General features: G+C 41.3%; 1 protein-coding gene across 1 annotated transcript; it reads left to right on the top strand.

The window, feature by feature from the left end:
* The first annotated feature begins 5,791 nt into the window (after positions 1–5,791).
* Positions 5,792–10,727, top strand: MRPS30 (mitochondrial ribosomal protein S30). Its single transcript, XM_049794363.1, has 5 exons — positions 5,792–6,523; positions 6,781–6,926; positions 7,995–8,097; positions 8,653–8,829; positions 10,263–10,727. Exons 1-5 carry the CDS (start codon positions 5,836–5,838, stop codon positions 10,529–10,531), a joined length of 1,383 nt encoding a protein of 460 aa, XP_049650320.1. The 5' UTR covers positions 5,792–5,835; the 3' UTR covers positions 10,532–10,727.
* Positions 10,728–12,595: the final 1,868 nt, after the last annotated feature.

Raw genomic sequence — 12,595 nt, 5'->3', positions numbered from 1 at the left:
AGACATTGGGAAAATTGCATGCAATGGCCTGAAACAGCACATATGGGATGCCCCCTAGTTAGACGTTCCCCAAAATGCATGGGGAATATGTGAGGTATTCTTTTGTAATTGTTACAATAGCACTGAAATACTATATAATACTGAATAAGAAATCTAGTTTTCCCAGAGGATTTCTGATTTTTCTTAGCTAATGGGCATTGATGCAGTGAAACTAAGCTTTGTCAAAGCATGTCTTCAAGATAAGCTTTTATCTTTATGGCACTATGAAGCCAGAGTGGTCTTAAATGTCATCACCATTTACAGCTGCCCTGCTGTAATGGCATCTAAAGCCACAGAAGGTAGAATGTACCTGTGCATCTTTTGAATTCCCAGTTGGAGGGTTCCTTACTTTGAAACGATGTGGGGGGCTTTCATTAAATTCATCTGGACTCTCAGCTCTCACATGAGAACCAGAAAGTGGTCCAACTTTGAAGTTAATTCTTCTAACATTTTTTGCTAATTAAAGGGAAGCTTTGGTCAGAAACACATCTTCCCCCCCCCCCCCCCCATTTTTATAGTCCTGTAACAAAGGTGCTTTGATTTTGCTTTAAATGGGGGGTGGGGGTAGGGATCTTTGATCTATAGATGAACACAGGCAATTTTAGCTCCAAAGGAATTTGTCTCAGAAAGTAAGCTAAAATAGCAGTTGAAACATAATGCAAACTTAATTCTAACTGGTGCTGTTTGGAGTGCTATGTAGTTCTAGAAGCACTTTAATTTTGAAGTACGCACAGTGGAAGACTTCAGCCTGCCATATACATTTTATATTCCTATAAAGATATTTGGAAATCTTATAAGAAACATGCCTTTGTCCACAGATTTCAATTAGTAAAGATGATAATGGCTTTTCCCTACTGCATATATCTATGCTATGAGTTGCTTTAAATTATCAACTGGCAGCTGTTGTTGTTACATATAATCTGTTTTAAAATAAGCTAAGGACATAAGTTATAAAATAATGAACATCTTTTCAACAGTTAATATTGTGTCTATTGCAGTATGTGGAATTTTACATGGAGCATGCAGTCCCTCTTCTGTTACCTAAGCTGGCAAATGCTGTAAATCGTACATAAACCAAAAAAATCTGTAAACATAGAAATCTCATATGAAACAGGTGGGAATAAGATGACACCCTCTCTTTAGCCAGAGAGAGACACTATAGTATGAATATGACATTGTCTTTTTCTCCAGTGAATACCCAATATCAAGCTTGCTCTGAAAACTAATGAACATTTAAACTTTTAAAATTACTTCTAAAGAGAGCTGGGCCAATAAGAGGGTGAAAAGATCTTCTGGAGAGATCTATTCCTTCCAGTTTTGAAATACCCCATATACTTTAGGTTAGTCTATTAACTTTGGCAATAAAAAGGCAAGTTCCATTACTAGTCAGACATTTAGGCAGGCAGGAGAGGGTGAGGCAGAGTCCACACTAAAATTCTTTCCTGGACCTAGCCCTGAGTCACAAACATAACATATGGCCTGGTAGGGAATTAAACATTTAAATCTGGAGATATTCCTGTTTGGTTGAAATCTGGTTCTCATCCTCCAAGATGAGGACCAAGAAGAAGGGATATGCCTCATCTAAAATCTGTCCCCAGATTAAGAGAGACATTGGCTGACTCTGTAGCTTCTGCAGAAATTTTAAAATAAAACTGAATTGGTTAGAAGAATAATTTGAAAGGCATGTTGTCTGCCTTTCACCACTAAGCTGAGAGTAGAGTGTTGGTCCTCTCTTCAACACACTGAGAAGTACATTACAAAATGAAGAACCACTTTATTTATTATGCAGGCGTAGGATGTGATGTTTAGTACAATGGAGCTTCAGTCTTCCTCTGAGTTCTTGAGATACTATTACATAAGGAATACTTGGTATTCATTAGCAACTTTGTTTTTCACACCTCTAGAGACTCTTTTCACTATGGACTTTCCAGAACTGATTTCTAGCCTGTTTTCTGGCGTACCTTTGGACTGCCTTTCTAAGAGAACTGGAATGAAACATCATCAGTTCTCAGCATGCCCTCAGATGTGCCAAGGGTCTGCCATCACTGCTCTATGACTACAGTATCTTTTGTTACTCGGCCTACAACAAAACCCATGCTTAGCTTGTGGCTCCCTTTTGAAGTTTCCTAATTTGAAGGGCTTCAATCTCACCGTTACCTCCTTCGTCTGCCTTCTAAAATAAGAGACAGATAAGGTGCATGGTGCCACCACCAAGACACAGGTATGGAAGAAACAGCTTAGCAGGTGCGAGGGCTGAATCCTTTCCCAGAGGCTGGAGATCCAGCAGTGACTCCTATGGGACACAGAGCAATCCCGCCATGGCCAGGCGAAGCAGACTCAGACCTCACACCTCCTTCTCAGCCTTGGATAGGATATGCCATCATTATGTGATCCCTGTGATCCCATTTGGGCTGTGCCTGCACTTCTGGTGAGTGTTACTGAAGAATTGTGTGCACTTAAGCAGCTTCTACACTTGTATATAGGAAATACCAACCCTGCCCAGTAATTAATGTCTATGCAATCTCATCTCTGAATGAGTACATTTAACGTACTTTGTCTCAGTTTCAGAGGCAGAGTAATTTCTATGTCATTCCTTCCCATAGAGTAGGTTCAATAAGGTGAAGTACACTAGTTTCTGAACTACTTTTGGGCTTCAAACTAACCCTCTCCAATGACCTTCATGTTGGAACTAAGATGCAGGGGTTTTTCTAGTTTCAATTCTAGATTTATTTTGAGGCTATGGCATTCTCTTTAGCATTTGTATTGAACATTTTAGGCAGTGTATGAGTTTTCTAATCCAGGCTCTTTTTAAGCCTTCATTTAACCAACATAAAGATGCTCTGGGTTTATAGATTTTGGATAATTTGGATACTGTGGATTATCTCAGTAAAGAAGGAAAATTGATCTTTTTTGAACTGTCAGTTTGATTTTTCCAACTGAGACATCTATGGCTGGATAATACATTTTTACCAAAAGCTTACGATGGAACTGTCAGCAAAGCATGCCAGTACCTTTAACTAGACTGTCTATTGGCAACCAGACTGTCTATCTTTTATCCAAGTCCTTGCACCTCTTACATCAAGATGAATGATACTACAATGTACACCAAGCAAATAAAATTGAACTGTGACCAGGATATCAGTAGATAGTTCAGGGATTTTAAGTGTAGATTAAAGCATAGCACTGGTTCCTGACACCTCTTATGTAATGTTATAGTCAGTATCAGCCTGCAAGAAACATTTAAAGACTTTGAATAAAGTAGGGAAAATAAAAATGATCCTTTAAACATTCACTTACTTCATCACTTATATTCAGTTTCTGTATTGAACTTCTTGAGGGTTTAAAATATCCTACGCAAAAGGGTTCAAAATACCCTATGCAAAAGTGTTCACAGTGTTGTACATTCACAAGGCAGACAATTCTGGTTTGACAACATAATGAAAAAGGTTTTTAACAGTGGTAAAATGTTAGTAATCCTGGTGTATGTAATACAGTCCCTTGTATGAAATAATGGGTACAGTCTGGTCACATATCCCTGAGACAAATGCAAAACTGGAGGAAATGCAAGAAAGGGCTGTTAAGATGATCAAGGAAATGGAGACCTGTCTGCATGAGAAGAGCTTGTTTAGTCTCTGTCAATGAGGACTGAGAGGTGATATGACTGGTCTCCATCAATATTTTAGAAGGCAAACATTAGAGAGGAAGCTAAGCTAATTAAACTAAAGGACAATGTTGGCACAACAACAAGCAGGTATAAATTGACCATGAATACATTTAAGCATGAAATTAGAAGAATATTCCTAACTACCAGAGGAAACAAATTTTGAAACAGGAGATGAGGCAGCAAAATGCCCAAGAAGAATAATGGTAATTTTCCATAATGTTTCTGTAAGTTTATGACATTGCTGGCTGTGAACACAAGGGAAGAGATTCAATAGCTTTACCTTGAGCACATTTGGCCAGTGCCCTTTGTCAATCAAAGGAAAAACAGGCTTCCAGATGCACTGGGAGGCTGTACTATGTGGGATAAGGAAAAGGAGGGAGGTTGCTCCTTAAATGGTCAGTCATCTGATCTAAGGCCTTGTCTTTTCATCCTGGTGAAGAGAGTGGCTGGATTCAAACATCCAAAGTTTAAATACTCACTACTTAACTGAGTTGCAACTTAACATTTAAATCTATCTTTTATACAATACCCTGTGAATCTTAACTAAAGGGCAGCTTTTGTTTACCTATGCATTAGGACTATTTTAATCTCTATTTTATTTCCTCTTAAAGAAGACAATGGTTTTATATTCTATGTTCCTTGAAAACGTCAGCCCGAACATGGGGTTTCAACCTTCGACATGTATTCCAAAAATTGCTCCAAATACCATTGTAGCTCTGAACATCAATTCAGCAGAAAGCTAAGCTGAAGTTAATGAAAGGGAGCAGATTATCTGGGATGTATATAATGTGTCTCCTGTCCCAATTCCACTCATAATTTCCTCTCCCACCCCTGGTCAGTCTGAACGTTTCAGACAGTTCAGACAACACAGAAATGTCATGGAAATACAGAAAAAACCCCATCTCCCAAGAATACTGCGAGTGATCAAGTTTAAAAAAAAAATGAAAGAAGAAAACTTTTAATAAATAGTAAGCTTCATCTGTCCACCAAATACCCTCAACTTTTCCAGGTATCTCAAACATAAAAATGCACTCACTGTAGCACTTCTTGCAATGTCAGTATGCCAGTTTTAGCTTATTTCCACTTTCATAAACAAACACCATAACAGATCATATTTTAGCAGAGTTGAATTTCTTTATTAAAGCCAGCTTCATAGGTTTTACAGTTTCCAGCAAGCTGTTAGTTTACACGCAGTGCTGTGTGTACCCACTACCCTGTAAAAAGGAGTCTTTCCCACAGTATAACGGAGTTACGTTAACAGATGCGTGCAATCAGACTGGCTTGTGCTCCTCATGCCCTGGGCCGAGTCATGCATGTTCAAATTTCCACATTTTGTCAATAAATTATCTCATCTTTCTGCTACAGTTCTTGGTTTGTACAAAATCCTTTGTCCTTAGTAGGGGTTCGGTACAGGAAAGGGTTCAACCTATTTTATTTTAGAGAGGATTTATGCCTGTCACTTAGATTGAGTGGGCGGTCTTTCAAACCAGCGGGGGTGGGGCGGGGTGTGTGCGTGTCTGTAATTATGTCCTGAAAACGCTCACGTAGAGAATTGGTTCAAAAATGCCGTCTTATCGAAGGAAAGCAGGTAAGGGCTCCTTGGCTGTGCAACACAACCATTCCGTTTGAGATCTGGGCCTCCCTCTGACGTGTGGACTGGGGCCGGGGAGCAAGAGCAGGGCCAGGGCCAGGGCCGGGGCCGGGCCGGGCCGGGGCCGGGCCGGGCCGGGGCCGGGCCGGGCCGGGGCCGGGCCGGGCCGGGTCAAGCCGCCCCTTCACGGAGCTGCGCCATTCGCAGGGCCGGGCAGGGCACGGCGACAGAAAGCCATCGTGAGGCGCGGCACTTCCGGGCCGCCTGCCGCTGTGCATCCTGGGAGCTGTAGTTCTCGTCCCCGCAGAGGAGGTGAGGCACCTGTAACGCATGCGCAGAAGCTGCGCCGCGCTGCAGGGGAGAGCGGGGCCGTCCAGTGACACTATTCCCCCAGAGGACCGCGCCTTGCTGTCCCGGCAGCACTCTCTCTCCCAGAGAAGCCTGTCGATTGGAAGGTTGGCTCCTTCACGTGGTTCTCAGTGACCAATCGGGTTTTCCAGTTGCTGACGGCAGCCCTTCCGCTGCCTTGCAGCCCTGCGAAATGGCGGCGTCCAGGGGGCGGCGGCTGCTGTGGCAGGGCCGGTGCTGGTTCTCGCAGACGGAGTCTGCTGCCCCCCCGCAGCCTGCCGACTCGCTCTACCCGCCCGTAGTGGCTTCCGCGACGGCGAAGAGCAAAGCGGCCAAGCGGCGGCGCCTGGAGCATTTCCACCAGCGGGTGCACGCGGCGGCCTCGGTCGAGGAGAAGCTGCGGCTCTACGGGCTGCGGCAGCGGCCCAAGTACATGGTTTACCCGCAGACCTTCGCCCTCAACGCCGACCGCTGGTACCGGAGCTTCACCAAGACCGTCTTCCTGCCGGGGCTCCCCCCGAGAGCGGCGCCGGCAGCCGTGAAGGCCCCGGGAGTGGTGGCGCCGGAGGCCGCCAAAGCCCCGGAGCCCGCGGCGGCAGTGGCACCCGAGGCCGCCAAAGCCCCGGAGCCGGGAACGGCGGCACCGGCGGCTGCGAAAACCCCAGAGCCCGCGGCGGGAGAGGCGCCGTGCGTGGATATGGGCGAGCTGCGGTCGCTTGCCTGCGATGCCCTCCTGCAGGAGAGCTTCTACCAGAACAAGAAGCGACCGTTCCTCTACCGCGATCAGGATCACACGCCCGGCCCATTCCTTACGCAGCTCGTCTCCACTCTCGCCGCTTCCCTGTGCGGTCGCAACCCACTGCTGGCTGCCTCCTCCCTTGGTGTGGAATGGGGATGGGTGGGAGAGGGAGTGGGAGCCCTTGGGTGGTGGGCCTGGTCTGTGAACACGGCAGGAGCGTCGCTGGTGTAGCGGAGTTGTTCAGACCGTTGCTAGTAATTAATCTCGTCTCCATAGTCCCATGTGGTGCGAGTGGACTTTGATTTTTCCGTTTTACTGCAGCTACACAACAAGAATTGGGAGGGTTTTAAATGCAAAGGGGCGATCTCTATTTCTCTCTAATCCTCTCTTCTGTTTCAGATCTAAAACCTGATGTTCACTATTACTGGCATCATGGTGAGGAAGTTGTTGTTCATGGACATCGAAAGGGTAGAGTTGATCCTGTGCGATTTCAGATAGATGATAAGCCGCACCTCCAGATCCGTGTACCAAAGCAACTTCCAGAGGTGTGGATATTTTCAACAGCAAGTTAATCGTGTGCATTTTCACTCATGTTTCTGACAGCCACTGAAACCATGCAATAGGTAGTATATGGAGGAACTGCTTGATCAGGCATGTAAAACATTTGTGCAGTTTTCAAGTCTTAATGCCCTTACTACCTTGTTGTGGTGTAAATGCTTTGTAGATCTTGAGACACTCTTCTGAACTTCAAGTTGGTCATCTTTGTGCTTTAGATAAAATGCATGTTGTTACACTTAATTAAATGGAGTTTTTAACTTATTTAATGCTTGTAAGTGGAAGCAAGAATAAGAAATGTGGTGTGAAACATTCTGTCCTCAGTAGAAGATAAGATGAGAGAAACAGAAGAAAAAAGTGGAGTAAGATAGAGCACATACAATCTGTGAGCTCTGTTACCTGTTAGTACTGCTTAACAGTTGTTTTCTTGAATGTTCAGTTTTGTGGAAGCTGATTTAATATTCTAATCTTTTTCTTCCAGGTTTATACAAAGGTAATTTTGTAGCCTCTGAAGTTTTCTGTTGACCAGTTTCCACCAAAACCAGAAAACTGTGCTCCACTTTCTGTAATGCTGAACATTTCTTGCTAACTTAGTTGTACAATTTGCTTAGGTTAGTACCATCAGATGTTAAAAACCTTGGCATTTTGGAAGAACTGTCTAGGCAGTCAAAAATGTTACATCGTACTAAACACTGAATACCTGTAAACTCACTCTGCTGGTTCAAGTTAGTTTATTGACTGTTTTTGCTTGTCTTCTACAGAAGCAGATTCTGGTTTTGAAGATAGTACCGATTGGCAGCTTTTTTAGTTCCATTTCACACAGTGTTTTTTGTGTATTGCACAAAATTCAGACATCGATATAAGATGCACATACTAGCACTCATCACAAGACAAGAAATTGTGTTGCAAAAAATTAATTTCAGTTAAAGTCATATATATATGGTGTATGTAAGCTAGACTTGCACCCTCTGCTGTCTGACCAGAAAGTGGCATTTTATGTGAGGCTTGATGTCAGAAACATGACTTAGGTCAATGGCTTTTCTTCTACTTCCTTCAAGATTGTACCGCTGGAGTCAGATCTTGGAGATGTTCCAGTTATTGATCACAAACCATCCAAACTGCCGTTGTTCAAAAAGCAGTATGAAAACAAGGTATTTATAGGTAAGACTTTCTAGTCATGAAATGTTAACTACTTTTTTTGCGTAAAAACCCAAAACAACAAAAAAAACCCCACCACCCCTCTGACCTTTTTCACCACCCTTTTTCACCACCCCTCTGACCTTTCCTCTCTCATCAACAGGAAAAATATTTGAATATTTTTATATATAACTATACTGTATAAATATATATAGTATTTAAATCTCTGTTGAGAGTCCATGTCGGTGAGGCATTGGGGAGTAGCATTGTCCTATGCATATAGTAGTCTGTGTCCAGATTCACTTGAAGGAGTTGGGTTGAATAGAAAATCGGCAGAAAACTGACTTTGAATTTTGATACATCTCCTCAGAGCCATTTTAGTAGTGAACTCTTGCCTTTTAGAGCTGGGCAAGACCTCCAGTCTCACCCAGAAATGGAAGAATCTCAACATTTATACAGACCTACAATAGAGGTTTTAACCTTCTGTTGTTTGGAGTCTGATAGTAATGTTGTGTTTGTATGTGTAATTAAGAGTCAGTCAGAGAATGCTCTTAATTTTTTTCTTTTTGGGGAACACAGGATCAAAGGTAGCAGATCCATGCTGTTATGGACACACCCAGTTTCATCTTATTCCTGATAAGCTAAACCGGCAGAGGTTTATAAGAGCAAATCTTGAGGATCAGATTGAAGTTGTTTATCGAGCTAATGGTATTGCAAGTCTCTTTGCCTGGACAGCAGCACAAGCAATGTATCAAGGTGAGAGAGTCAACTTGATAAATTCTTCCTCATGATGAATGCCTACTGTAAAGTTCTCTAACATTTTGTCCCTGCCACCTTTTTCTCATGGTTTTTCTTCTGAAGACCATCCTTTAAGGGAGTCTTTGAAAATTTAATTGAACCAATGAATGAAGCAGACCTTGTGCAAGGGAGTTAGTTAAGACTTTTGGTACTTTCACTTAGGGAGAATTAATTATGCAGAAAAATACTTTTTCACATATAAAGCTAAGCCTGTGCAAAACCCTCAATCCTGCATTCACTTGCTCACTCCACATTTGTTATAGGGAAAGGTGGTAGATACTGAACAGTTTGGGTTTTTTTAATTTTTTTTTTTCTGAAACAAGTATGTTGCTTAGCCCTTTGTTTCAGAAATGTCCATTCTATGAAATTACAGTCAGTGAAAGCAAAATGTCAGCAGCCTTACTTTAGGATTTTATGCCTGTGTTTGTCTAAAAATCCCAGAAGACCTGGATGGATAGACACATGATATCAGTCTTTGCTTATTTGTGTAAATATAATTGTTATCTTGTGTTACTAGAAGATACCTGGTTTGTAGTTTCACTTGTGAAACAACACGTGAAAGAAAATCCTTTGACTATGATGTGTATTGCTGGCTTTGCATCAAATTTTTTATGTAATGAAATGTTAGAAAGCTTGGCTTGCTTTGTGAACATAAAACATTGAAGCCAAGTTTTGGCTTCAAAGCTAGTTACAGTTGTAAGCACATTATGAGTTATAAGGACAGCATGATTCAAATCTATAAAGTTTTTTCTTTGTTCTGTAACAGTTTCTAGCAGTGTTCATTGCACATGATACCAAATATCTTTTAAGAATATTACTGTGTGTGCTAGGACACATGCATAAATATGTAAAGAAAAATTTTTAAAAACTATTAATGCTCAGCAGGGCTTGTTTGAAGCATTAATACTTATTGATATAGCGTGCTTGGTGTTCTCTGGCTGGTTGCTATAGTCAGTTATGCTCATGCATACACATGCATGCCTCTGTCATGAAACAAACGTTCACTGCCCTGTGAGAAGAGTGGAATTGCCGAAAGACATTTCCCCTCAGATCACTTGCACAACTTGGATGTGTTAGTAACTTACGTAATTTCGAAAAGTCACTTGGCTGATCGGGGCAGGGTTTGCATCAGTCAGCAGTAGGAAACCGTGTACTAAATGCAAATATGTCACTGTGTCCCCTGATCTTGGAAATATCCTTAATTGGTGGGTGCATTTTAGTTAGTCTGTATGAAGAATGCTTGTGTTGCTAAAGCAGACAGCAATTTTTCCCCTACTAAGTGGCTGCTGCAATTCCCAATGTTGTTCTGCATTTCAGGATTGGGGTTTAGATGTGTGTGCTGATAGGAATTTCAAGTCCTGTGTAACTAGTGTTGTTTCTTTATTTTGCAGGATTCTGGAATGAAGCAGATGTGACCCGTCCTTTTGTATCACAAGCAGTAGTGACTGATGGAAAATACTTTGCTTTCTTTTGTTACCAGCTAAATACTTTAGCACTAACTGTAGAAACTATTCAAAATAACCCTCGGAAGAATATCTGTTGGGGTACAGATAGTAAGCCATTGTATGATGTTGTGGAAAATGGTAGTGTGAAAGGCTTTAATGATGAAGTTCTGCTTCAGTTGGTTAATTTTCTGTTAAACAGACCAAAAGAGTTGTAAATCATTTAAAAATAAAGTCTTCCTGTTATGTGCCTGGACTTCATTGTAACTCCATGAAGTACGGGCTGGAATATGCCTTGTTCTTAGTAAAGTATTTGTCTAGCAAACACTATATACATATTTTACGATATTTGGGCCTTATTTCTGTATGTTAAATGTATGACACTGTACACTGAAAAATAAATGTCTAGAATTACTTAATGTCTTTTGTATATTTACTGTTAGAAGTGTATTCCACTAACTCAGAGTCATGTGAATACTTTCTTTTAGCAGATATGTAGCTCTCTGTTGAACTGTCAACAGCAAAGTATGAAATAATATGACCATCTGGTTATGTTGCTAGGTAACTGCTGTCTTGATGTTCAGGACCAGTGAAAAATTTCTGATTTTGTGCCTGAGAAGAAATTGATTGTCTTAAATGCTTACTCATTCTAAAGAGAAAGTGAGCTCAGAAGAAAAAGTGTTTCTTAAAAGTGAATGGTTGGCAATTTGGTTACATAGTAAGGGAAATTTTTAGACAGTTACTGAGCAGTAGTATAAACATAATGAAACTTGCTTCCAAAGATTCTATTATGAACATGCATACATGTTTTTAAGCTGTCACTTCAGGAACAGAGAGACCTCTAAAATCCGTTTGGAGTCTACAGTTTTCTCTTCAGCTTTGGACTTTGATTTCAGCTGTAGACATTGTGATGTTTTCATTGCTGATACTGGGATGTCTTACGGCCAACAGGATCTCTGATTAATAAGATACAAGATGTAAGGACTGCTTAGGAATGTTTAGTTATCAACAAAGTATATCTGGGTTTGAGGTAATTAAACATGCCTAGAATTTTATGAAGTTCTGTACCCTGCAACTGACCTTTTTGGAATTTTCCAGGGCTCGTCTTAAGAGTCAAGTAGTTTGTTTTTAAAGAGAGACTACGGAATCATACATGACTGTTGTTGAAATACTTGCCTGCACATTCTTCAGCCTGACCAATTGGGGATCCTGCTTCCTGTTGTAAACTGGCTTACAGAGTATTTTGCTAATGAAAGATGAGGTGGTTGTAGAATCTTAGCTGATTGGTACTTTGCTATGTTGGAACAAACTATAGTTGCCACTTGCTCCACCAGCATAGGATAGTCTGGATAAGCAAGATATGCATAAGCACTTGTTTCTTTTTAACAGAAGCAAAAAGTCTGTAAGTGCTCCTTTTGTCTTAGTGATGCTTGAGTATTACTAGTTCTGATCACTGCTGATCCTTGGATTAAATGAATGTTCCATGTAGGAATAGAAGATAAACTGTTGGGTAGGCGTGTTGATTATAGAGAATGACCTGTGACCTAGCTTAAAAGTGAGTGAGTGATAATTGTTTTCTGGTGTGTTAAAGGGATGATGCAAAATGAATGGAAGGGTATTAAAAAAAAAAACCCACAAAACAACAGTTGGGTATTCTGACCCTGCAGACAATCTTTACAGTTGGTACAATATGGTATTGCCTTCAGCTTGAAACTGTGTGAGTTGCATACAAGTAGTGGCTCTGGAAAGCTGACGTATAAAGTCAAAGAAACTCCTGCTCCCAGGGTAAAAAAACACTCATTTTTCTGTGATTCAGCCCTTGTCTATCCTGAGGATTCAGCTGTAGTAAAGCAAGCTCAAAGGACTTTTTTCCTTTGTGCAGCTTTACTAGTGACTGAAGTACCACTGTAGATGTGTAACCTGGTAGAAGAACCTAGTGTGGGAGTGAGGGAGGAAGGAAGGCTTAGCATGAGCTAGCTATTTTGTAATTGCAAAGTACCAACTTCAGCATTCTGCAGCTGTCTCAAAAGGCAAGGGGATACCCTGGAAAAGCAGTGGGTGGTACTGTTTTACCTTCTACTAAGGAAAAAGTGTAATGGGCATTGTTCTGCTTTTTTGTTACTGACTGGCAAAGTTGAGACATCATAATGTATGCAGTCTTCTACAGCAATCTTTCATCTTGTACTCATCTGTTCAGGGTGTTTAATGCTGCATTATAACAGTAAAGTCAAAAGAATTTTTTTTTAATTAAAAGATTGTATAGCTATTAAATGTTTGAAAGT

Source organism: Accipiter gentilis, chromosome Z (assembly GCF_929443795.1).
Source record: "Accipiter gentilis chromosome Z, bAccGen1.1, whole genome shotgun sequence".
NCBI lineage: Eukaryota > Metazoa > Chordata > Aves > Accipitriformes > Accipitridae > Astur > Astur gentilis.
This window is presented reverse-complemented; position numbering and strand designations above follow the sequence as displayed.